Source organism: Lissotriton vulgaris, chromosome 3_1 (genome assembly GCF_964263255.1).
Source record: "Lissotriton vulgaris chromosome 3_1, aLisVul1.2, whole genome shotgun sequence".
NCBI classification, from domain to species: domain Eukaryota; kingdom Metazoa; phylum Chordata; class Amphibia; order Caudata; family Salamandridae; genus Lissotriton; species Lissotriton vulgaris.
The window spans coordinates 1121989079-1122016835 of NC_141689.1; the positions used below are offsets into that span (position 1 = coordinate 1121989079).

Genomic DNA, 27757 nt, shown 5'->3' on the forward strand with positions numbered 1-27757 from the left:
TGCCCATGTTCATCCCTGTACGTTCCACCAACTGTTAAAGTTTAAGTGAAGAAGTCTTCAAATAACAGTCCGTCATGGGGAATCTCCAGTATCATTTTATTCTGCTTCCACCGCAGTAGTGTACTCTACGAGCATTTGCCAGAGAGTCTGCTTGAGGTTGCAAACTACTCCGCTTATATACATTTGTAGTCACATAGAAAACGTTGGAAAGTAATCATATCAACAAAAAAATGACCATAAAACACAATGGTCCTTGAGAAATGCAGCTGTAGCAGGAAGATTTCAGGCTGCTTGCCATTTATCATGAGCAATAGTTGATTTGATTCCTTCCTCTCTCACAATGTCTGGTTACACTTTAAGAAAAGCATTATTCACTGACCTCGACAACAGAATGGGGACTTTAAGGTATTTATAACAAAACTTATGAGAACCTCTGTGCACCTCCGGCTTCCTTACCAGCTCCCAAACCTTGGTGACACTTTACAAAAGTAAGTGCGAAATAAATGCTTTCCTTTAGTGGTCTTTGAACGGGAAGAAAAACATTCCGTAGTCAAAGCTTTTCCTTAGGCATCTAATTCAACTAACCTTTTCATGAACCCAGCTGCACTCAGCTTAACTAGATTAACATTTGTATCACTGATATAAGTTAATGTGAAGAATACTGAACAGAGAAAAAAAGCAATATTAAAAAGGATGATCTATCTCTCAACAGTGGCAATCATGCCATGTTTAGTATTAAAATCAACCGTGGCAAATTAATTTCCATCCAGAAATGTTATTCTTCGCTCTGAAAATGTATTTAGTGGTTTGGCAGATTGTGTCCAACCTAAGATTGACTACTTTATGCATTTCCACAGTGCCTCCTAAAATGTTGCAATAGTGACCTCTGCGGAGTGTGCAGAGGACCAGTGGAGTGAGTGCTCAGTAACTGATACACAAGTTGATATTGTCGATGGGAGCTCTGTGTTTTCTGTATCGAGTTAAAACCATAAAGAAAGGAGTGTCATTCCTCAACCCCTTCTTTTATCATATTGGCACACTCGTCTTTTGAAGAATGGGGAACCTCCGAGAATTGCAAGTTCTGAAAAGGGCCATCAAATCACACTTACATGTTAAAACTGAGAGTCAATCGCTTGACCTTAAAATTCTTTTGTCCAGCACTAAAAAACAGCTGCGTTCTGCACAGATGGACCAAATGACTGTACTACCTGAAAATGCAGAGATAAATTTAATTGATTACTTTCTCCCGGGAAGCCTCCAGGAACCTTTCCATCATGGAAGTTCTTCTCTCTCAGGAATGCAGAATGAACAAATAGATGACCTAAGCTGAATTATCATTCCTTGTTCTTTCCTAAGGGCCTTACTTAGAGTTTGGCAGGCAGGACACTCCATCACAAATGTGCTGATCATGTCTGTTTGTAGGGGAAAGGTTTAGCATGCCAAGCCTCCTGTAACCTCCAGCTGTCCACAGACACTGAAAAGAATAAAGAAGGTACAGATTACTTTCTCATTTTAAAATCTATGACATTTCCCCATCTTGCCTTATCTTCCACTCGACCCACCAGACCTATTGTGTGACCAGATTTCTTCCTTTACGGGCTACTGGCAGAAAAATTATTCCCATCCACTTCCTCAAGCTAAAGTGAGCCTAAATGAGGGTGTAGAACCTGATGATGGTGTACGAAGTCTGGTTGAGGGTGTGTGGAGCCTGAGGGTGGCTGAAAGTATACGAAATCCGACTGAAGGTGTCTAGCCTAGCTAAACATGGTGATTGGTTGAGTTTGTGCCAAACTTAGAAGGTGCTAAGTAGAGGCTGGAAGGGCATGAGTAGAATGCAAGTGGTTCACGGTGAATACATGTAGATATAAAATCAGTTGGCGGCCCAGGAATAATTTTCTGTGTAGCATAATATTGTGGGCTTCTTAATGTTGAGAAGGGCTCTTAAAAGTACAGGTCGAAAGAGTGTAGTGTAGTTCCTATATTCCCAATAGGCTCTGCGCATTGGAATAACATAAACGATAGTTTAGACGTAGGACTGAGGTCGACTAGGTCTCTATTGAATATGTTAGACTTAATTATGAATGCCAGCTAGCTCAGAGGTCACTAGAAACTTTCTCGAGTGAACAGGAAGGAGTTAACTTTCCTGAATAGACCAGAAGGGATTAGTTTCTGACAACCGCATAAACATGACAACTTTGCTCCCTCCAGAATAAGGAGTATATCTCAAAACAATAGATAGCTATTTCACCGAGTCAATCGTGCATGCTTAGTTTCGCCAGAGTGCAGAGAAATAGAGAGACGGGCGTTTTCAATAAAAGTTATTTATTGAGCAGTCTTCTTTCTCATGCAAGAGAAGTGAATTGCCACAATTGCAATACTTGTCATAAAATAAAGTGCGTACAGTAAAAGGAGTATTATAAAATAATACTGTAAAAGCATTTATATGGTTTCTGAGCCATATGATACTTAAAACGGATAAAATATATACAATACATACAATGAGTTGACTAAACGTACTCGACTGGTGCTTCTAAAATACACCTACCCCGGTGTACCTAACCTAAGCCTAGTACGTGGGAAGGAGTAAGTGAGCTGCAGTTTAAGTTGTTAGTTTTGCCAAGAATCTGAATCAAGAATTCTCTAAGGATTTAATCAGCTCCGTACCTTGGTTTTAGAATGAAGGAGGTCTTGTATCTCTTTCTCAGGACTCGATCTCCCAGCAACCCGCAAGGGTGACTGGAAACACTGGAGCTGTATTTCTCGGCAGGAGAAAAGACAGCGTCTCTCTGTGCGTCGAATGGGAGGGTCGGCTTCCTTCGGCACTCGCATCAGCTGGGCTTCGGGTAAGTAGATAGCCACTCTGCTCCAAACCACTGTGTGTCTGCTTAAGGCAAATGCTGGTATATTTATACCTGGAAGGTGCCGAGTTTGACGTAAGGTTGGACAGAAGACGTGCCTAAGAACTTTCAGTTCTTTCAGGACTCTCAGGAGTTCTAGGGCAAATCAAAACCGAAGCAGGGGGTATTCCCGGGCTGCTGGAGGCTTGGTTTGTTTAAAGAACGCTTTGTACTTTCTAGGAGTCTAGGGAAGTAGCCTTGCCGTATTTGGACTGCATTGGCTATGACTAAATATGGATATGATTCTTATGCCTTTATAAGGATATGATTTGTTATAACCACGTAAGGGCATGAATCGGGAATATTTAATTAGGGTCCTAGATACGTTCACAACACCCACTCCACGTATAATGTCCATCATTACTAAATACTAAGCAATATATAAACATATAAGTATGCATGTGTTTTCCAGCCCACCCCAAAATACATAAAATGCATTTGACATGGTATAGATACACGAAAAAATGAGTATTATACTGTACGTTTTTCAAGCAGTGGTATCATTCAGATAATATTTTTTGTAGTGCATTATAATCTTCACTGAATGAATCACGAAAGTTACATTTATGAAATGACTCTTAATACAGAAGAGAAGGTCGAGACCATTTCATCACATATTTATACAAGATTGTACATGTGCTAGAGGCTGATTCAAAATAATGTCTCTAGAGTCTCTAAAAATAGAAGTTCTGTTCTCTAAGAATAGTTCTACTTTAAGCAGAGTACCATGTGCTAAAAAAAAAGGTAAATATTTTGGTAACTGGAGAAAAATAATTTCGCTTTCGGGAAGAAAATTGTACCAATGTTTTTTAGAAGTTCTGTTTATCAAAACTGAAGGCCGAATTCAAAGTTCAGGGGACGCTGTGGGCTCACTATTTCAAATATTATTCCCGTTGTTATGAGAGAACATTACCTCAGATAGGCAGGCAAAAAATTTGTCTACAACAGTAGGTGAAAGTTGGGCCAACTCCGAAAAAGTGGAAATAGTACATACATGCGATGCATTGCCATCATCGGTGTTTAGATCAGCAATGGTCACAGAAGGTTGTACCTGTGTGGTGCCGCTTTCATCTCGTACTTCACCGTCACCTAATCGTAATGGTGAAGTCTCAACAAATGCCGTCATCAGAATAGGTAGCCGCTGGGGACAACACGTTGTATGAGCCGTTACCGAACCAAGCAAAGCATCAATATCCATTGGTACTGCTGATGGTAGTGTAAGACAGACGTCCAACACTCATTCTTCTCCGCATAGCAGACATCGAAGCACAGCTAAGATGCAATCTTGCCAGATTGGTCTGAACGAAAGAAACCAGGTAGTATTCAGATCTCTTAGCCGGGCCAATCCGAGGACTTTAGTGATCCGTTCTCGGTATCGTATTGCTAGGATCGTTTCTTCCATCGTAGCCTGAGTTTTGTCTGTGACTTGGCTTGTAGGAGGAACAAAAAAAAATACCTGCTACGAGTCCCAAAATAGGAGGCAGGCCACCAAATAAAGAATGCACAAAATTCGAGAAGATGCCCAGAACTGTTTCAAAGGGTGCTAACAGTCCCGAAAAAATTGTCTTAAATACATGTGCGATGCCACTGGTATCTGACATGTTTAAGATTTGGCTTAACATTTCTACGAAATGCACGGGGCAATTTGTCGAAAATAGGGTATGTATCTCTGCCGCTGTCCTTGCAACTTGCAGATCATACGTCTCTTTGGGCAAGGTTAATGGCACAGTTGTCTGTAAAAGAATAGACTTCATTCTGCTTAAAGTATCAATTTGAATAGAAGAGATATTCACAGAAGGCCATATTGCTGCCTCCATGTCTGGATTACTGTTTGGATACAATACTTGCATACAACAAATGACCCTGGAAGTAACGCTCACGAGATAGGCTTTTCCTGGCATCATGCCACAACAGCTGTGGTCACTTATTATAACGTAGCTACCGTTGGAAAAGTTGTCTGAAAAAGGGCTCTATATGTGTAGCAGGGGTGCCATGCAGATGACATGAGAGGTTGTTTGATGAACCTTCGCAGGCTCCATGCAAGTTAATTCCTTGACACAGAAGTGTACCGCTTAGCGACTTTTTACAATTGTTACCACTAAGAAATACTTCTTTCTTGCCCCCACTCCAACATCTATGTGTATAAGGTAAATTCCAGGTTGACTTGATGTATCCTTTACCCAACCTTTCATACAGGCCTGCTGGTATATACTTTTGGCAGTATTGAAACTGAAAAGTTGTTATCGGATTGTAATGGTGCCATGTATTATCCATTCAATGACTGGTCGTTCTGACATTGTCAATGGTAATTTTTCTAGTTTTTCAATGCTCAGTACCGTATAGTCTGCTCCTGTTTGTGCCAACGAGATTTGTCGATCAGTAAGGTTAAAGATAGAAAATAATGACGTTGTGTTGATTAGACGCCATGGCACGTAGCTTGAACGGAGGTTTTGTAACGTCCAGCCTAGCTGTACAATAGAACGCAATTGGGATTGACCATGTTGTAACATTAGCATATCCTGTTCTATTATGTCAATAGCAGATGATACAATGCTGTCCAGTGAATACATTCTGGAGGACAGAGTCGTTAACCCATTGTCCACTACAGAAAGTGATTTTTCCAAATTAATACGATCAATTTCTCATATTTTTTCTGCAGTTTCAATTTGTTATTTTCCAAGCTTCATTGTAAGCTGCGTATATACCGCCGTATATGAAACGTTTTTGACGCTGTTTCCGAGGTCCCATTATGAAATCTCGCAAGTCAGCACCTTCTTTAAGTAAAGTTAAGTGTTGCTTCATTTCGAGTAGTGTGGATTTCTGTAACCATTCGAGGCATAGTTTTCCTACACTATATGTTGTAATTATCCCTGGATGTTGTCTCTGGGAATATCTTGGGTCTGGCCTGTTCTGTTTGAACCCCTGTGTTTTGTTCTGGAATCCATCTTGACAGTTATTAGTGTCTGTGGGCTAGGCCAAGACAGGTTGTCTGTTGAATGGTGTCATTCAGGAACATTATTTGTTCTGAGATCATGCAGGCTCTAAATAATGATTCTAAACCTTGTACCTGCCACTCTTTTGTACCCCAGATGGTTTTTGTCTCAATGTTATTTTTTCAAAATTCAAAACCAAATGTAGACATTTTTTCATAAATTTTTTCAGAATAAATCAGTTTAGTATTTGTCAACATGTTTTTCATTCCTGTCTTATTTAACATTTTGAAATAAAACGTTTCTGGATTAGTGATATTAAACCCTGAGAAGTATGGGAATTTTTCATAAAATGTTTTTGAACTGCCTTTTGGCGGAGTTGGACAATGTTTCCACTGATTAGAACTGAAAACATTTCTAGGATTAGCAGATTTATGCAGATAATGATGCCCAAAGTGATTGAAGCAATACATTTCTTCATAATTCGAAGAACCCTGTAAATCATGTTCTGTAAATTTTGCTGACATTTCTAAATCTGACATCATATTATTAATATTTTCAAAGTCCCAATCAGAGAAAGTACTAGGTGATACAAAGTCACTTAAAGAGATCTTGAATTGATGTGGATATTTCAAGAGTTCAACCGGGCCATAGATTTCGTAATCAGTTTTGTCCCATGCTATACTACCAGGTATAGGATTTGCTGTGATGTTCACTGATGATAGTTCTCTTTTTTCGATGTGAGAAGATCTGTGTGGTTTAAGGACCAAGTTGATGTTCTGACTTGCTATGTCCATTGTACTATATTTTCCATCAATAAATCTACCCAAACTTAAAACCAAGATGAGCCATAGAAGGAGGAAAAGTACGCCTAACACAATCCATAATTCAATCCATGGTGAAATCAAATATGTTTCTCTGAGTTGATGAAAGAGCTCTGTAATTTCCTTTTTGAAAGTTTTGTTTGCTGGCTCGTCTCCATGTTCACTTGGATCATCAGAAAAGTCATTGAAATTGATGAAGTAGCCAGATGCAGTTCTGTCAATTGTTTGGATGGCATCAGGATTGTTATTAATCTTTGTAGTTGCTTCTTCCTTTTTCCTATTAGCATAGTCCGAGGCTACATCACTGTAGACAGGTGTTTCTTGCAATTTGGGTTTCAAGAGGCACAAGTCCCATGGCTTTGTTGCATAGTCCTTTTTTACTCACTGCAGGTTTATCAAAAGTGATTAGTCTTTCAGTTTGAACCTCTTGGATTGTAGCAAGATTTGGTCTTCTGCTATTTCTTGGGAGTCCACTGGGCCTACTACTTATGATTGGCCGCATGATTGTGGTTTTACCAGGTCGATTGATACCAGCAAGGGGCGGTAGTACTACTGATCTTGTTCCGCTGACAGCTAAGACAGATACTGCTTTTCTGTAAGAAGGCCCAAATTCCTTCTTCACCGCGATCTTTTCTCTGACCAGATCCCCAATCTTTGGAATCCAGACAGGTATTGCTGGGACAGGTGGTTTTTAGGTCTCGGCGTCAACGCGCGGAAGCGCGTCTCCGCCGGAGATCTTTTGTCGGCGACTATGCTTCCCAGGAGACAGTCCCGGCCACGCGCATCCTTCCAGGCGATTTGTAACTGGAACGCGTGCTGTGGCCAGGCGCTGTCTCCTGGGAAGCGCAAGCACCACACACGCATGCGCATACACACACACACAAGCGCCCATGCACGCACGCACATACATACATACAGAGACACCACCCCTGACTCATACACACACACGCGCGCACACACACAAGTGCACCGAGGCCCCCCCTCCCCCTCCGTCACCGTGGCACACATACATACACACACACACACGAGCATACACACACACAAGTGCACCAATCGCGCTCCAGCCTTTTGGAACTTACCTTACCTCAGCACGCGGCGCCCAACCTCCTGCTGGCGCGGCCCCGGGGCTCTACACCGCTCACAGGAGCCCCGGGCCGCGAGACACAACGACTCCGCCTGCCTCCTCTTCCGGTCTGAACGTGGCCCCGCCCCCGTCACAGGCGACCGTGCCTGACTTCCGGGGCGGCCGCGATACTAAGAAAGCTTTTTCAGAAACTATGTAGGAGCGTGATTGGAGACCCACAACAGCAAATAACCCAATCACAAACACGCTGGTACATTGCACAGGCAGAATCTACTACATTAACTGATGCAAATGAAAAGCATCTTTGCTTCTACTTCAGGACGTACAACCATTTTCAAAATATTAAATGACCTAAGTCTACTTAAATTAAAACGACTGCTCTTTCTGCTGCAACACTTCCAAGGTGCTCCAAGATGTATGTATGTCAAGCTTTGCATGCAGCCTGTACAAAAGTCCCTGCAGGTTTCAGATACAAAAGGCAGTGAGCGGGCTAGGGTGCTAGTATTATCTCTACCTGGTGGTGAGTGGTGAGTGCAGAGTGGTGAGTGCAGAGTGGTGAGTGCAGAGTGGTGAGTGCAGAGTGGTGAGTGCAGAGTGGTGAGTGCAGAGTGGTGAGTGCAGAGTGGTGAGTGCAGAGTGGTGAGTGCAGAGTGGTGAGTGCAGAGTGGTGAGTGCAGAGTGGTGAGTGCAGAGTGGTGAGTGCAGAGTGGTGAGTGCAGAGTGCAGAGTGGTGAGTGCAGAGTGGTGGAGAGTGCAGAGTGGTGGAGAGTGCAGAGTGGTGGTGAGTGCAGAGTGGTGGTGAGTGCAGAGTGGTGGTGAGTGCAGAGTGGTGGTGAGTGCAGAGTGGTGGTGAGTGCAGAGTGGTGGTGAGTGCAGAGTGGTGGTGAGTGCAGAGTGGTGGTGAGTGCAGAGTGGTGGTGAGTGCAGAGTGGTGGTGAGTGCAGAGTGGTGAGTGCAGAGTGGTGAGTGCAGAGTGGTGAGTGCAGAGTGGTGAGTGCAGAGTGGTGAGTGCAGAGTGGTGAGTGCAGAGTGGTGAGTGCAGAGTGGTGAGTGCAGAGTGGTGAGTGCAGAGTGCAGAGTGGTGAGTGCAGAGTGGTGGTGAGTGCAGAGTGGTGGTGAGTGCAGAGTGGTGGTGAGTGCAGAGTGGTGGTGAGTGCAGAGTGGTGGTGAGTGCAGAGTGGTGGTGAGTGCAGAGTGGTGGTGAGTGCAGAGTGGTGGTGAGTGCAGAGTGGTGGTGAGTGCAGAGTGGTGGTGAGTGCAGAGTGGTGGTGAGTGCAGAGTGGTGGTGAGTGCAGAGTGGTGGTGAGTGCAGAGTGGTGGTGAGTGCAGAGTGGTGGTGAGTGCAGAGTGGTGGTGAGTGCAGAGTGGTGGTGAGTGCAGAGTGGTGGTGAGTGCGCAGAGTGGTGGTGAGTGCAGAGTGGTGGTGAGTGCGCAGAGTGGTGAGTGCGCAGAGTGGTGAGTGCGCAGAGTGGTGAGTGCGCAGAGTGGTGAGTGCGCAGAGTGGTGAGTGCGCAGAGTGGTGAGTGCGCAGAGTGGTGAGTGCGCAGAGTGGTGAGTGCGCAGAGTGGTGAGTGCGCAGAGTGGTGAGTGCGCAGAGTGGTGAGTGTGCAGAGTGGTGAGGGTGCAGAGCAGTGAGTGCAGAGCATTGTGTGCTGTAGAGTGCTGTGTATTGGCAATGTTAATGACAATGCCCATTTATTTTTGATTTAAAGAAAAAAAATGTCATGAGCAATGCCAATAGCTCTACCTTTAATGATGCCGAGACCATTGCATTGCAAATGCTTGTTCTTCAGTGGTCTTTGGCTTTAGCTTTGTGTTACTTAGACTCCTTCTTGTTTCATTCAAGTCCTGTATAACAGCCAAACGATCTTTGATATCAAAGGTTTTTTGTTTCACCAATGAAGTGTGACAATCGAGATCATGAATGATCATTCTTGTACCAAACAAAAGTTCGTACGGAGTGATACCTCCTAGAGAATTTCTTGGCAGATTATTAAGACTACGTTGGACACTTATTAGATGTTTGACCCACCCGTCACCCGAACCTAATACCCTAGCTGTTTAAGATAGCTTTATGTCACGGTTTTTTCTCTCCACTACCGCAATTCCCTCGGGATGGAATGGACTAGAATACCGCAATGCAATGCCCATGCTGGCCATGGCCTCCTTGTAAGTCCGAGAGCTAAACGCAGGACCCTGGTCAGAATGTAGCATGCCAATTGCGTATGTGCCTTTGAAGACTCGCAAATCTTTTATAACGGTTCTGGCGTCAGCCGAGCGCTGGGGCCACATCCAAATGAATCTTGTGCAGGAATCCACTGCGACCATGATATATTTATAGTTGCCATCCCTTTGTAAGGGACCACAGTGGTCCAAGTAAACACATGCTAATGGTTTGTCTGAGATTAGAAGGGGCGTCTGTGCTGGTCGTTTCACTGTTGATACTTTCATTTTTTGGCATATTTCACATTCTAGAACATAGTTCCTAGTCTGTTTTCTCATGCGTGGCCACCAATATCTCTGTTTTAATAATGATACTGTGGCGGAAACACCAGCATGTGCAGAAGCGAGCCCCTCGTGTGCCGCTAAAATTAGTCCTAACCTGTGTTACATGTTTGGAATTGCTCTATCCCCCCACTCCAGGGATTACAGCAAAAGGAACATTGTTTACATCAGTTTTGTATGAGTACTTTACTGGAAAGCCTTTCGGGAGTGTCTTACCACAGTCTTTTACTGAAGCACTGACACCTTGCATTATCTTGCTGTCTATTTTTGTTTTTGACCGAGTAATGGCAGCTGCGGAAGCCGTTTGTACAGCTGCTTTCGCGGCCTCATCAGCCAATGAATTCCCTGCAACGTGAACACCATCATGTTGTTGACTCAGTGTATGGATCACATGAGTCTTTTGTAGTTCTTTCCGTAAAAGAACTACTTGTTCCCAAAGCATTTTATGCTTGATTGTGCCACCTTTTGCATCTTTGAAGTTGTTTTGAACCCAGTTCTGCAAGTATTCATTGTAAGACTGGACACAGTAATAAGAATCGCACACTATTAGTTTGGGGAATTCGCGATCGGTATTTTCAAGTGCCATCTTAAAAGCCTGTAGTTCAGCTCGCTGAGCTGTACAGTCTCCGAGTGATTGAGTTTTAGTGACCACTGGTCTAAATTTTCCTTCGTGCCAACGACCTTTAACAATCGCGCACGCAGCACTACAGGCTTGTTTACCCCCAACTGCGGGTTGTGCTGAACCATCTGTATATATTATACAGCCGTAATTTTCGAGAGGCAGGATTTCGGTCGGCAGAGGACATTCATATTCGTATTGGAGAAATTCTTGTGTTTTTAAGTTAGGATCAAATTCATAAACTACGTCTGATGCAGCAAGAGAATTAACCCATTGTATCCATCTCGGATGTAAAGCTTTAGCATTGGGAATGCTTGCTCTTGTTACCGCTTCTAGGGCAGGTACCGGTGTAACGATTATTATACGTTTACCTTGTGCGAGGGCTCTTTCTTTTGCTTCAGCAGTTTGAACCGCAGTCAGAATTTTTTCAGTAGAACTGAATTTCATTTCAGCTTGTGTGTACAAGTGTGATTTATAAACTATTGGTACAGTTTCTCCCTCATTAGAGGTCAGGTATGTCAATCCGCATCTTCCTGGGATGACTCTGATTACAAGGTTGCTTTCATTTGGGCGTGTTTGCAGTTTTGTTTTAGTTAACATGTCTGTTTGTAATGATCGTAAAATTTCTGTGTGTTTCTGAGTTCAATTAATTGGTTTAAAATCAGGTTTTATTAGTTCGTAGAGAGGTTTAACCCTCTCTGCATAATTTAGAATGTATGTTCTTCCGAAATTCAGAAAACCTAGAATTGATTGTAAGTTTTTCACCGTTTTGGGGGCTTGGAGTACTGCACATTTTTCTAAGAAGTTATCTGCTAGGCTTTTGCCCTCGCTTGATAATTCATATCCTAAAAATAGGACAGTGTGGTGGGCAATTCGTGACTTTTTAAAGATAAATTTGTACCCTTCAGATGCGAACCAGAGTATGATGGTGTTCACTCTTTTCAAGTGTGTCTCCAGGTCATCGTCTGTAAGATAGATGTCGTCGACATAAGATAATGCCTCATCATCATATATCTGTAGTAACTCTGTTACCCTGGCTGAAAATATTCGTGGGCTATTCTTGAATCCCTGTGGGAGACGACAACATTTTTTTGGGGTCCCCATGCTGGAGAAAGCGGTCAAATATCTGCTTTCTGGTGCTATGTTTTGACAGAAGAAACCATTTGAAATATCTAATGTCGTTTTATATTTCTTGCGCACAATGTTATTCATTAGTGCTGCACTGTGTGAGTTTTGTACTGCAAATGTTTTGCAACAAGAGTTTAGGTGTCTGTAGTCCAAAACTAGACGATATGAATCGTCTGGCTTGGAGACAGGAAACAAAGGATTGTTCATTTGTGAGGTGCATGTTTCAATCACCCCCTGATATTCAAGTTGATCTAAGATTTCTCTGACTTGTTTTTTAGCTTCTTGCTTAACAGGATACTGCCTCTGTGCAGTAGGTTGATTTTTTAACTGGATTTTATGGTGAGGAGAATACTCATCCCATCCTACATGATTTTTATATAATGCAGGGGCTTGGGCCACTGCCCATTTCCTAGCAAATGTGTATTTTTTATGAATTGAAATGTGATTTGAAAAGGCAGGCATAATCATTTCTTCGCCATGTGGGCACTCCCTGACAAACGCTGGTGGCCAGTCTTTCTCTGCTAGAAGGATATCATAGCCTTTAGATAGATTCCCTCAAAAGAGACCTCTTATTTTCCTAGTTTTGCCCCCCTCTATACGCAATGCAATTTCATATAGTTTTATGGGGCACGCTAATTCTGGTGTCTGCAGTTTCCACTTGAATATATTCATTCATGTCCACTGTCTCCAGAAGATTCATCAGGATCTTGCGAGCTATGGTCACTTCTGCTGCGCTGTCTAGCATTGTCTGGGCCCACTCTCCGTTTTTCAGTGTGTCCTCAGAATTCTCGGCATGTTTTACTTTAATACTGGCTACCTTTTTTTAGGTCTCGCTGTGACGAACGCGCTAAGCGCGTTCTCGCAGTGAGAACTATAGTCGGCGTCTCAGCCGAAAAACGACGAGGGGAGACCAGAGCTGGCCGCGCGCCCAGCATTCCCTATGGCGGCGTCTGATTCCGATGCGCGCCTTCGGATCGGGTCGCGCGCGGGAGCTTTTACCGTAGACAGCTTACGAGACGTCGCTCGGCCCAATCCAAAGGTGCGCGTTTGAATCGGCTCTCGCAGTCCCGCCCCTTCTCGCCGGACCGGCACTCGCCCTGCACGTCTTGTTTTTAATGCATTTGAAACTCTATCTCACTCCATCATACCTTCTTGCTTCCAAAGTTCTCGTTTTTACTATAGATTATAGTTAATGTGCTATGATGCTAACTTACATTTAGAGTACCCAAACACTGCTTGGACATGGGGTGCTACATAAATGGACCAAATAAATAAAAAACAAAGAAATTAAATAACTTGGGGCCAGATGTAGGTGTCCATTTACCGACCGGTAACGGCCGATTTTCGGCCGTTACCGACCGGTAAATGGTCATTTGAGATGTAGGGGCCCTTTTTTACTGATTCGGTAAATTTACCTAATCGGTAAAATACCGAATCAGTATTTTTACCAATTCGATAATTTTGAAATGTAGGTGGGACTCTTCTGAGTCCCACAGGCCTTACCGAATCGGTATTTTACCACCCAATCCAATTGGGTGGTAAAATACCGATTCCAGGTGTGCATGCACATGTGTGCATGCACACCTATGGCATGTGACAGACGGACTTGCCCTTAGGGCATGTCTGTGTGCCACATGTCACACATGCCTTAAATCGGGGTGCTAGAGGGTGTCAAAGTGACACCCCCTGCACCCTTGCAAAAATCGGTATTTACCGAATCGGTAAATACCGATTCGGTAATGCCCATTTATTCCTATGGGCATTGAAGCCCATAGGAATCAATGGGCATTACCGAATCGGTATTTACCGATTCGGTAAATACCGATTCTTACAGATTCGGTAATTCAATTACCGATTCTTTCTACATCTCCCCCCTTCTATTTTACCGATTCATAAAATTCGGTATTTATGAATCGGTAAAATTAACTTACCTACATCTGGCCCTTGATCTTTTGCAGTTCCTCTTGACTCCTCACTCATTCCTTTTGACGATTCTCTACTACTTTCTATCTCTCTCGCTCTCTCTGTACATAATACGTGTGGGGGGCAACTGTTATCGAAGAGGCTGACTGTCATAATACACATTGCCAATATTGCTGCTAACTAACTGCCGGACTGTCTTATAATGCCAGACATTATTTCTGCATAACGAAGAACACGATTGTAGCGCTATGCATTGCATTATTTCTCCATTGCAAAGTACAGGATTGTAGCGACCCGCATTGCAATATTTCTTCATTGCAAAGTACATGATTGTTGCTATGCATTACATTATTCCTTAATTGCAAAGTACATGACTGTAGCGGTGCGAATTGCATTATTTCTTCATTGCAAAGTACGTGATTGTAGCAGTACGCATTGCATTATTTCTCCCATTGCAAGGTACTGGGGTGTATCGTTACGCATTGTATTATTTCTCCTTTGCCCAGCACAGGATTGTATCATTACGCAGTGCACTATTTTTTGTTCATTGCAACGTGTGTGATTCTAGCATTGCCACCAGGATAGCCTTTTCAAAGCGGTGGTTGGGATTTGAACCTACCAGCCAGCTGGAGCGAATATTACCCTTTATTATATGTTGGCTTTTGTATCGTGTGGTCTGATCGTATATCTTTCTATATAAAGTTTATACTCGATTTATCAAACTCGTGTGGAGTCCATTTGTGGTGTCAACAGTGGGTTGCTGTGAGTGTGTTTGCACATACTGTACACTCGTGCCTTGGAGATAGGCCTGGCTGCTCGTACCAAGCTACTAAGGGGGTGAGCAGGGCTCTCTCAAACGGTGTCCTTACTTGGCCTAATGTTGAGTGAAGAGTCCCGGGTCTTGCATTTGGTGACAGTGGTGCGGGAATGGGACTCCGGCTTCCAACAGAGGTGTTCAAATATTCATATTCTTTTTTTGCAGATGTACCCTCGTTTGAACGCTTCTGTAGTTAGATTTGGGCTCGCAAACGTGGTGTAGGGTTATCTAAAACGGGCAGTAATGATATCGATTATTAAGCTGCCTCATTATTTCCTTGTCGTAATCATCGAAGTCCCATATTACCGATTCCTCCGCCCTAGTTAGCAGACTGAATCACTGTCAAGGGATTCTCAGTCAAGTTCTTCAAGGCAATCAATTCCTCTCGGCCAATTGCTATTAAAAAAGGTTTTCGTACCGTTAAGGGTGTCAATCTCCCTCAATATCTGATCCCCTAACATCAAAACTTCATTGGGCATTGCTGCACTCTCTGGACAAAAAGATGACTTATTTTTAAGACCACTGAGATTATTCTCTGTAGTCTCATCAATATTAGAGAAAAACACCTTTAATCTAATTTTACGAAGAAATTGCAGTACTTCCATCTTAGTGTCAATCAGATTCTGTATGGCTACCGGGACAAATGATAAACCTTTCTGTAATAATTTCAATTCTGTACTCGTCGGGGTGTGTTTCAGTTTGTTATTACCACTTGTACTGCGGTTAGAGTCTTGAGCTAACGTCTGTACACCCACCCTCCTTCTCGTTCTGAAGAACCCTTGTTCCTGCTTCTGATCCGGGGGTCTCCATTCTCCTAGAGAGCCCCTCCCCCTGTTGCCCCCTCTGTCTAAAAAAGGTTGGGCCCTCGGATATTGAAAGTACGGCTGATAGTAATTCGCCGGCCCCTGGTCAGATTCGGAGGAAGTGTCTGAAAATGTTATAAACTTTCTAAGAGATCGACCCCGGTATTGGAGATTCAGGGTACTTGGGTTCTGGTTCTGGTAAAAGTCCTCTTTTAAATAAGAATACACCACATTAATTTTGAAATATTTATTGTCCCTTGGTTGTCTTCTGGTTGACAGTATGTGTCTTAATCTCGGATAGTGTTTTCTCAATGAATTCTACAGCAAATCGCCATGAATGATTGTTTATGATTGTTTATGTGCACCTGCACATAAACAATCATTAAAAAAATCATAATTTGCAACTTCTATCTGTGCTGCACAATGTAGCACACATAAGAGCTCTCACAAATCACCATTAGTACCGTAACTGTTTTTGTGCAGGAAGGGCCATCTGTTTAAGTCTGATGGTGGTGAGGTTCTCTAGCAGGGACAAGGTGTTCTTGTCATTGGAGTTGTCCAGGTGAAATTTGATGTCGCTGAGGAGGATGCATTTTGGAGACGAGTGCGTGGGGTGCGATAAAGTCAATGATGGAGTCACTGAAGGGTGGATGGATTTGGGGATCTGTAGATGAGGGTGCCATTGGAGGTGGTGTTCGGGTTGGTCTGGACCTCACAGTGGAGGTGCTCCATTTTAGTTGAGTGTTCGTCTGAGTGGGTGGTGAGCAGAGGATGCTTTTGTGTACGATGGTGATGCCTCCACCCACTTTGTTGAGGCAATCCCTGTGAAGGATCTTGTAGCCGTCCGGGATGGCGATGGCGATGTCCAGGGCAGAGTTGGAGTTAATCCTGGTTTCTGTAAGGAAGGCAAAGTTTGGGTGGACGGGGTCAACTAGGTCCCAGATCTCCATGGTGTGTTTATGGAGGGAGAGTGTGTTGAGCTGGAGACAGCTGAGGCAGTCAGTCATATGTTGGGTGAGTCTAATGTCCTGTGGCAGGCGACAGTGCAGATGGCTTTTCGGAGGGTAAAAGAGCTTTGGGTGTCATGCGGCAATGCCCGGCGTCAGGGGGCATGGCATTGGGTATTAAGGGCATGGAAGGTGCTCGCTTTGTAGCAGTGGATGGTCCAAGAACCAGGCTCCCTGGTGGTAGGCGTGGTCCAGACATGGACCAGTGCATACAGGCTTGCCATTGTTGCACCAGCAGCAAGCTCGCTGTGTGCAGCCTCACAGCAGCCACCAATAAGTAGTGTGAGGGGGCTGGACACCTGGAAAGCGGGAAATTGGGAATCGGGAAACCGGTGCAGGAGAGGGTGGGCCTGCAGTGGATGTGCAGCAGCAGGGACGCAGAGGGAAAAAGGAGCAAAAGTGAAAAGATGGAAGAGTGATAGTAAAGAGACAAAAAGTGATAAAGAGCAGAAGAAAAGATGAAAGGAAGGAAAAAGAGATCAGAAAATCAGTAAGATAGAAAGCAGAGAGACAGAGGACAGAGCAGCAGCAGCAGAGCAGAGATGCTCCCCACTGGATCACCAAGAATGAGGCATAGACAGGTGCCTGCGGGTGGAGGAGGGGCCTCAAACTCAGACCAGCAGGGGTCAGGGGCAGCAGCTACGAAGGCTGAGCTGTGCAGGAAGTGAAGCAGTTCCTCGCTTTCTCCTATATCTTTCCTCTTTTTACTCTCCTCTGCCCTCCATTTCTTTACCATCTGCATCGCCCCTGATGGATCATGTATGCCAATCGTCCGGTGCTTCCCTTCTGTCTCAATCCCTTGTTTCTGTTCTTCCACCTTGTTTCCCGGCGCCCCTGTTTTTCCCTTTTTTCTTTTCGCTTCTGGCTATGTTTCATCCCGCCCTTCTTCTTTAGCTATTTCGTTCCAAGTTTTACTCCCCGGTTTTGCCTTTCATGCTGCCACTCTCTACGTCTACCCCCTCTCTTCTCACGCCATCTCTCCCTCGTTATCTTTTCTTTAATTCCCCTCTCCTCTTTAAGTCTTTCAATCGCTCCCTTTCTGTCTAATTTTCGTGTTCATTCTTCCCCCTTCCGTCGAGCCTCTCGTTTGTCTTTTCGGCGCTCTTCTTCCTCACCCACACTTTCGAGATTTCTCATCTTTCCATATTTAACACATGCGTTTTATCTGCCTTCCGTTAGCCCTCTCCTGCCTTCACTTCTGGTTCATTCTGTGCACATATCCATCCTTCTCATATCAGGCATATCTATATGTATTGGATATCATTCTGCCTCTGTCTTTCACTCCCCTTACTTATTTCTATGATTACACTCCTTGCTTTATTCTCTCTCGTTCCTTCTGTTCAGGTCCTCACATAAGCGCCCATTTACCCTCTCTCCCCTCCATTTTTCCAAGTTCACCATCCCGAGCTTTCCCAATCTCCCCAGTCTTCTGCTCTTTCTAAATCCATTTCTGTAAAAGCCCCCCCCCAACGTCAATCCCTCTCTCTCGCTACATCCACTCTCTTCCAGACCCATCCCTTCTCACCACTATCTGCCCTTTGTCTTACACATTCCCCTTTTCTCTCAAGTTTTACTTTTCTTCCCACAACCCTCCTTTCCCCCTGTAATTCTTTTCTCCAGTTGCCTTGTTTTCTTCTCGCGCCCCTCTCCCCCTTTCACTCTATTCCCTCACTCAACTCCTCTCCTCATTCATTTTCTCTAGCTCAGTGTCCTTCGCCGCCTCCCCCGACCCTTCCCTCATTCCGTTCCCCCCTCAGCCCGATGCTCTTCTCTCATCCCCTCTCTCCTGTGCTTCTCCCACAGGCACAGGAGAGGAAGCACGCAGCGCGAGCTCCTGCATCCTCTTAGAGACAGACGCTTGCGCTTTTACTCTGGGAAAAGAGCAAGACTTGAGGAGTCGGGAGGAAAGAGAACAACCTCACACGTCTTGGGAGAGGGAGTGGTTATTGTGTACCACCACCACAGCACTGCTCAGCACCACCACAGCACCACCACAGCACCACTCAGCAGCACCACTCAGCACCACCACAGCATCACTCAGCACCACCACAGCACCACTCAGCACCACCACAGCACAACTCAGCACCACTCAGCACCACCACAGCACCACCAAAGCATCACTCAGCGCAACCACAGCATCACTCAGCACAACCACAGCATCACTCAGCACAACCACAGCATCACTCAGCGCAACCACAGCATCACTCAGCGCAACCACAGCATCACTCAGCGCAACCACAGCATCACTCAGCGCAACCACAGCATCACTCAGCGCAACCACAGCATCACTCAGCGCAACCACAGCATCACTCAGCGCAACCACAGCATCACTCAGCGCAACCACAGCATCACTCAGCGCAACCACAGCATCACTCAGCGCAACCACAGCATCACTCAGCGCAACCACAGCATCACTCAGCGGAACCACAGCATCACTCAGCGGAACCACAGCATCACTCAGCGTCACCCCAGCATCACTCCGCGCCACCCCAGCATCACTCCGCGCCACCCCAGCATCACTCCGCGCCACCCCAGCATCACTCCGCGCCACCCCAGCATCACTCCGCGCCACCCCAGCATCACTCCGCGCCACCCCAGCATCACTCCGCGCCACCCCAGCATCACTCCGCGCCACCCCAGCATCACTCCGCGCCACCCCAGCATCACTCCGCGCCACCCCAGCATCACTCCGCGCCACCCCAGCATCAATCCGCGCCACCCCAGCATCACTCGGCGCCAACACAGCATCATTATGCGTCACCACAGCATCACTCAGGGCCATCACAGCATCAATCTGTGCAACCATTCAACAACAACTTGTTCTAATATGTTCTCTCAATCTTTCAAGCTTTATTACAAATGTTAATATTTCACTTCTGTTCTTGGATTTTCGTCACAATAAAATACACTGAACATAATCTTAACAAAAGTTATTTACAAAAGTTTAAGCTATTGCCATTATAAATTACAATCACTTTTATTTAAGTATTAATTATTTAAAAAAAATTAAAAGCCAATGTTATTTGTAATATCAATACGGTTCGGTTCAAAATCTTTATTCGATTCATACAATGAATCACAAAAGTACAAAGTTAAAAAGCATGATACACAATTTTAAATGAACCACTATAGTTATACATTTAAAAAAGTAATTAAAAGTTATTTTTTAAATGACCATTTGTCACTTATCAGGATATAAGAACAATTGATAGTGGGACCCACATTTGTCCCCCAATATTAGCAAGTAATTTTACACACAATGTTAATTATAAATCATACAGCATATATACAAATTCCCATGGCAGAATACAGGTCTATGGCTAAATTATCTGTAGCGTTTCCTAATCTGAAATGATACTCTTATGAAGTTTAACATGGCACAACAAACTTCAACAGATGATAGCGATAACAGATAGTCGTAACCTTCTTTATAGGTACATGGCTGCCGCCCCTTCAGGATGGGTTTAATAAATCTAATCCTTGGCTCCTGATAAAGAGAACAGAAGAGGACGAGGTGTATGGTGCTTTGGTTAACTCTGTTATTGCAAGGACAAGGGGGCAGCCTCTCACACCATCCCCCTTGTTTGGGAAAAGCAAACAAGAAATGAAGGATATCTAGCCTAAACCTTGTAAGATAAAACCACCATTGCGTATTAGTTGTAAAAGTTAAATAGAACTGGTGCTGAGACTTGACATAAACAGTTACATCACCCAAGCATGGTGTGTTTAAAAATTTCCAATAACTTGCTTTTATTTGGGCTTTTATGTTTCCCTGAATTTTTTTCGGGTCATTATAAAGATGACCCAGACCTATCTTGTGCAACATATTGCTGACATATGACAACCAAGGGATCTGCTTTGCATTATCTAGGGTCAGACAGTCATGAAGAATTTCTTTGGTGAGCTGCATCTAAGTCACGTAAATACAAAACATGTTGCATTACAAATGCTATAGGTGTCACATTTGCGAAAGTTATAACTATTGGCATTGTAAATGACAAAGCTATTAATTTAGCTATTTCAAAACCAACACATAAATAAAAAAATTGTCATTTACAAGACCAATAGCTCAAACCTTCCTAATGCGAGACCTATTGCATTACAAATGCGTGTCTGGGAAATTGTAATTCTTTACTTTGATGAGCAGGTTCCTTGTCTTTGGACTGGACGTACTCTTCTTTATGTTCTGACCGTCCTCTTCTTTCCGATTTCTGTGAGGAAGTCTGAAAAGATCGAGAGGGACGTGTATCAATATCTTGATATCTGTCAGGTTTTCTCAAATTGTCCCTATTTCTAAGGTTGTATCTTTTTTTCAGAGGGCTCCCTTTGGGGAGACTTGCCTCCTCCTTCTGGAGATCTATCCTTTCGTTGAGGAGACCTTCCTCTGGACTGAAATTGTTTTTCTCTGGGGAGGTTTGTTTATTACCCTCCCACTTCTTCTTTTGAGTAATTACATTATTTTTAATGAAAGTCTTTTCAGGATTTTCAGTTAGTTGTGGTTTTAGTGGTTTCCCACCCAAACTATCTCTACCTAGTTCTTCATAGGATTTTTCAATTATTCTGGCAAGTTCAAAAGGTTGGTCTGCTATATCGGTTTCTTTAAATTTTTGGCGGATCGACACAGATGCTGCTTCTCCTTTTATGTTGGCTAGTAATATAGCTGAGACCTGCTTAAAGTCTTTTAGTAATTTCATACCCAGAGTTAAAGCAGGTTCTGGACCGTATTCATTTTGAATCTGTCTTAGTACGTCTGGTATAACCGCCATAGACGGAACACCATGTGTTTTTGTGTAGATAGAAGCAAAGACTGTGCCCCAAATGTCACAGTCCTCCACATGTGGTGTGATCCCCATTGGAAGACAGATAGTCAGAATTATGTGTTTGTCATTAGGTGTAGTATCAGGAAATACTGCCTCTATTTGAGTGATTTTTGAGCTAACCAGAATGGAATTTGTTCCCGTTTTGCGGGTATATCTTACCAATACATGATTGTATATTCTGTGGTGTAATTTTATTTGTGTTCCCCTGATGAGGGGTGTGCTGTGGAATTATATTTGCAGGTTGGACTGTTGAAACCCGCATGACATATTGGACCAATTGTCTATGTATTTTAATTAGTTGTTTTAGCTGAACTGAAAGTTCTCGGTCTGACATTTTTTCAATGTTGGGATGTGGTGTATAGCTGGCTAGAACCGGCCATGTGGCTCCTGGTCTACCTAGTGGACTGAGCCTGGTAATGTGATTTTGATGCTTTAGGGCGCCATTAAACCAGAGCTGGTGCTCTTGGTATGTTAGTGGAATTTCAACGTCCTCGAAAGGGGCGTATTTCTCTGGAGATTCCTCTATTTTGTAGTAGTGAAACTCGCGTGTCACAGCGTGTGCTGCTGGAAAATGTATCCAGGAATAGAATACCTCTGTTTGCCGATATTCATGGGCTCTACCACAAATATGACCGTACCACCTCTTGATGATACTCCATTTTTTATAAGTTTCATAGTTATTGTTTTTCTTATATTGACCGGGATGATTATAGCATTCTGGTCGTCTTCATTAAACCCTGTAACGTCTGAACCCGGTTGATTTGCATCTACTGCAGCTCCACCGGTTTCGTTGTTGTCGCCGTTAGTTGACATTGTTTAATTAAAGTTTGCAGAGCAAGTTTCAAGGAAACCGAGATTAGGTGCACAATATTTTGGAACACTGTATCCTTCAAAGTTGACTAAACCAAAAACTAATACATAGTAATCTCTTCCTACTAAGTTTTGGCGGATATTAACCTTTTACCCACTCCAGACGTCTATTGGAGTTTTTACGGGAAAAGGTGTCTGTGTGAAAAGCAGGACTGAGTTACTCTAGTATCTTGCGTTAGATTATCGCCTTACCAAACGTTGGGCGCCATGTAGTGTAGTTCTATATTCCCAATAGGCTCTGCGCATTGGAATAACATAAACGATAGTTTAGACGTAGGACTGAGGTCGACTAGGTCTCTATTGAATATGTTAGACTTAATTATGAATGCCAGCTAGCTCAGAGGTCACTAGAAACTTTCTCAAGTGAACAGGAAGGAGTTAACTTTCCTGAATAGACAAGAAGGGATTAGTTTTTGACAACCGCATAAACATGACAACTTTGCTCCCTCCAGAATAAGGAGTATATCTCCAGAGTCGTGTAAAAACAATAGATAGCTATTTCACTCAGTCAATCGTGCATGCTTAGTTTCACCAGAGTGCAGAGAAATAGAGAGACGGGCGTTTTCAATAAAAGTTATTTATTGAGCAGTCTTCTTTCTAATGCAAGAGAAGGGAATTATCACAATTACAATACTTGTCATAAAGTAAAGTGCGTACAGTAAAAGGAGTATTATGAAATAATACTGTAAAAGCATTTTTATGGTTTCTGAGCCATATGATACTTAAAACGGATAAAATATATACAATACATACAATGATAAAAGTTGACTAAACGTACTCAACTGGTGCTTCTAAAATACGCCTACCCCGGGGTACCTAACCTAAGCCTAGTACGTGGGAAGGAGTAAGTGAGCTGCAGGTTAAGTTAAGTTAGTTTTGCCAAGAATCCGAACCAAGAATTCAGCTCCGTACCTTGGTTTTAGAATGAAGGAGGTCTTGTATCTCTTTCTCAGGACTCGATCTCCCAGCAACCCGCAAGGGTGACTGGAAACACTAGAGCTGGATTTCTCGGCAGGAGAAAAGACAGCGTCTCTCTCAGTGCGTCAAATGGGAGGGTCGGCTTCCTTCGGCACTCGCATCAGCTGGGCTTCGGGTAAGTAGATAGCCGCTCTGCTCCAAACCACCGTGTGTCTGCTTAAGGCAAATGCTGGTATATTTATACCTGGAAGGTGCCGAATTTGACGTAAGGTTGGACATAAGACGTCACTAAGAACTTTCAGTTCTTTCAGGACTCTCAGGAGTTCTAGGACAAATCAAAACAGAAACAGGGGGAATTCCTGGGCTGCTGGAGGCTTGGTTTGTTTAAAGAGTGCGTTGTACTTTCTAGGAGTCTAGGGAAGTAGCCTTGCCGTATTTGGACTGCATTGGTTATGACTAAATATGGATATGATTCTTATGCCTTTATAAGGATATGATATAAGGGCATGAATCGGGAATATTTAATTAGGGTCCTAGATACGTTCACAACAAGTGCTTGGTGTCCGTTACTGAGAATATTCTTCTGTTTTATACTGAGTTGGGTTATGTCAAATGAGGTACCTTATAGCAAAGAGATTATACCATGTGGTTTTTTAAGTGTCAACGAGCACCATTGGGCAATGATAGACAGGGAAGAATGTTAGCCATAGTTTTTCAGCTGTTTTATAAAGCAGGATTTATAAATGTGCAGTGAGGGGTCCAACTTGCTTCCCATCTTAGTTATTTGTGAATGTAAGATAAATGTATTGTGAAATCTGCACCCCGGTTAAGGTTTAATTTGAGATTACCAAGGTGCCCCAGGTTACCAAGGGAGTGCACTGGAAATCACCACAAACTTGCTGACAGCTGTCTTTCCACCAGGTGATCCTGCGTGACCACTAGGCAGAAGTGGGTCTTCAGTATGACCATGCCTGCCCAACCATGCTGGTACCAATCTCCCCCGTCATTCTATTGCCACAGAAGAAGCTCCTATAATCAAGGGGCATTATTGCTTGTGACCATGGCTTGTGAATGGCAAGCAGTTACTGAGATTAAGCAGTTGTTCGGCCTATGTTTAAATCATTGCCTTTATTTCTTGAAGGTAACAAGCTTCGATCCCAATAGATGGGTAGAGTGTGTGCTGCAGTGATCTATGCATAATGTGCAATGTCATAGTTTTAAATGCCAACAGGATGTTGTTTAAAACTATCACATTTGAGTTTGTCAGGGTTAGTCTCTCGCCACAGGATTGATTTAGTTTGCTGTTGAATTTTCAACACAGCGTCAACTAGGGCACTTTCTGTAAGTGTAAGCATCTCACAATTAAGTTGCTGAGCATATATACCAGAATATTGTGTGGTGGAGTTTGTGGGTGATGCACTAACTAGAAGTTGGTGTTTTCAAGTACTTTGTAGTCTAGTTCAGGTTTAGCGGTGCCTGTCAGAATTCACGTGGGGTCTGCAGCAATAGAGACAGCCCTTTGAATATTTAAAGTGCTAATTTTGGATTACTTACTTACGTTACTTCACATATCGTCATTACCCCACCCTTTGTGTGTATTTGTTTTCTCCTTTTTCCCCTGTAAATTTTGACAACTTAAACCATCAGAAATTTGTTCTAAAAGTGTCAGTTCAGTCTGAATTTGGCGTTGGAAAGCACAAATCCCAAATGCGTTCTTCATTCTCTAGGGAAAGCTCAGAATGTTAGGCATTTACCACATCCGTTAAATACCTCCCCCTGGCATGATCCTATTTACTGGATATGTCCATTCCAGGGCAATTGTGTTTAGGGCTATATGGCTTACAGACACATGGTTTCAGAGTCACTCTTGGGGAATATGACGTATCAGAAAGGAGCTGTGTGCTCTGCTTCCATAAGGAGGACTATAGCAGACGTGACAGCAATCTATAATAGGGTAGCCATTCTAAACAAGTTGGTGTATATTTGATGTGCCCCATGGATATGGCTGGACATTGGCAAACAAGTGATTGCAGATGTAGAACAGATAATGGGTCAGAGAACCCTGTTCTCTGGTTGATTTCAAGAAATTCAAAATGAGAAACCAGCAAGACATCCGATTATGACAACACAATTTCTAGGATAGGAACTCTATAGACGTCCTCTCATTTTATAGTTCTCATTCTCTGATCCCAGCTTCAATTAGTTCTGTTGGTTCTGTTGATATTAATTGTTACATTACAGACAGAATCATCCCAGCTGAGAAAGAGGATTTGTTCCTCTCTAAACCGTTGATGTGAAGTAGCAGTGTGCGAAATGAATAATAAAAGTTTACATTGACACCCAAAATATGACTTCATGACCCCATGTTTTGGTTTCTTATACAAAGTGATAATTTGCAGTAATTTGAGGGTTGATTTGATTCTTTAAGGTACAACTTTCCTGGTTTATTTTATTGTACAGTCTATACTCTTTTCAAGTTTACTGAAGGGTGTTTTTGTCATATGATATGTGGGTAAACAAGTTCATACTTTCTTTGTCTGGGATCAATGCGATAATTATGATCATACTCTTCACCCTATATTTTATGTTGCCTTATCTGTTGCGTCCCTAATTATTCTGTTGCTTTCATTTTTGCCAGAAATCGGAAATGCATATGCTGTGCTGAGCAATCCAGAAAAGCGAAGGCAGTATGATCTTACCGGTGGCGAAGAGCAAAGTAGTTCACACCAAAGCAATGGAGGCTTTGATTTCCACAGGGGCTTTGAGGCTGACATTACTCCAGAGGACCTTTTCAATATGTTCTTTGGAGGAGCCTTTCCAACAGGTAAGTTGGTGAAAACCTCAATTGCCGTCTTCCATAGTCAGAAAAAAAACAGAATGTTAAATCAATTGATGGATGTCTTTTCCCAGCAGCATGCCACTTTTCTTGCAGACACTTTATACGTGGGTTATCCAATCTCCTTTTTGCTAGTGGGACACATGATTTGTTTTTCTTGCCTTCCTTCACTTGCCTCCAAGTCATTATTACTGATTGTCTCATTGCATCCCAACACTGGTTGGCCTTCATTCTTAGCTCATCCAAAACTGATATTAAATACTGTTTGAGCTTCAGATTACACACTGTGCATAGATCACCACCTAGTTTTGGTCCCGGATGTTTGCAGTTTGTTTTTGTCCTGAAAAGTTCTTTGCAAGTCACGAGATAGGTGACCCCTCCTTTGGACCACATTGCGCATGGGCATCAGCTCTATCCTCAGATAGTTTTTGTTCCGCCATCAGGCTCAGATGTGTTTCCTGCGCTCCAGTTTGGAACCGATTTTCCTTCGGCGCGCAATCCTCACCCACTTCGACTGTATTGTTTCGATTGCGGTCCCCATCGGCGCGACTCTTCACAACTTTGAAATCTTCGATTCCGGTCGTCGACGAAGGCCTTCGGGCCTACCTGGGCCTTACTCTCTGGCTCATGGAAAGGACGCCATTCAAGAAGTGTCCTCAATGTGGGTCGAAGTTTCCCCACACGATCTACATGAGGTGTGCAACCTTTGCCTCTCCCCGGAGCACAAGGCCAAAGACTGTTCTGCTTGTGCCTCCTTCCTCTCCAAGAAGACGATTCGGGACTGACGAGCTCGAAGAACCATGGCAGCTCATCAGCTTCGATCCCGGACGACATCTTTGAAGAGGGCGTCAACGTGACAGAACAGCAGCGAGCCGAAGAAAGCGCCAGCTCCTCTGATGCCAAAGACTCAGAAGTCGAGGACATCACTCCAGCTCAACGAGTCGTAAGTACACACAACGGCCCGACCCTTCCTCAACACCCTCCTTCGGGCCCAGGTGCACACCTAGAGACTGCTTCCCACGCCCGGCCTTCGGGTCCGGCAAAGAAGCCTACTAAGCCTTCAGGCGGCTCGGGCTTGAGTCAGCCTATTCGGGGTGTCGATCCCATACTGACACAGAAAAAGAAGCCATCTTCCTCATCCACGCCGACTGCTGCTTCAACACCCAAGCACTTGGTGCCGAAGACTGACACCTGCTCATCCACGTCAAAACTGCACTCCGAGCCAAGTAAAAAACTACCTAAAGTCCCGACTCCCATGCTTCGGAGCCGGAAAACCCCCCGGAACCTAAAAAACACGTTCCGGTTAAGGAGATTTCAAAAGGTCACAGTTTTAAGCCGAAAGACACTAGACCAGCTACCGAGTCGGTGCCGAAAAGACTTCCGGAACTGAGAACTTCGACACCGAAGGATCTTATCTGAAAGAAACAGGTTAGTGTTAGATTCCCTACCTTAGAATTTCCCCAGGCGTCAGACTGGATCCGGAAAGTTTTGCGTAGCAGTACCCCTGCGCGTCAGTAGGCGTCGTCTGCGGGTCAGTCGTTGGCACCGGGATGACGTCGTCGGAGTACTTAGACGCCGCCCTCGCGCGCTGACGTCAGTTCTTCTTTTTTCCACCCCAGCAAACGCAGATCCGGAAAAAGAAGTACTCCTTTGTCACTTTTTGACAAACTTTTTCAATCTTTTTGATCCTGTTTCGAGTCGTAAGACTATCGGTGCCGGTAGGGATGCCCAGGTTGAAGCCCTGTGCCGATTGCAACCGACTTATGTCGGTTACGG

General features: G+C 43.9%; 1 protein-coding gene across 1 annotated transcript in view; it reads left to right on the forward strand.

The window, feature by feature from the left end:
• Nucleotides 1-27757, forward strand: part of DNAJB14 (DnaJ heat shock protein family (Hsp40) member B14) — a 350933-nt gene that overhangs the window by 220898 nt on the left and 102278 nt on the right. Inside the window, exon 4 of the mRNA XM_086961595.1 lies at nucleotides 25784-25969. Coding sequence (XP_086817721.1) covers nucleotides 25784-25969 — 186 coding nt within the window. The remainder of the gene's footprint in view (nucleotides 1-25783; nucleotides 25970-27757) is intronic.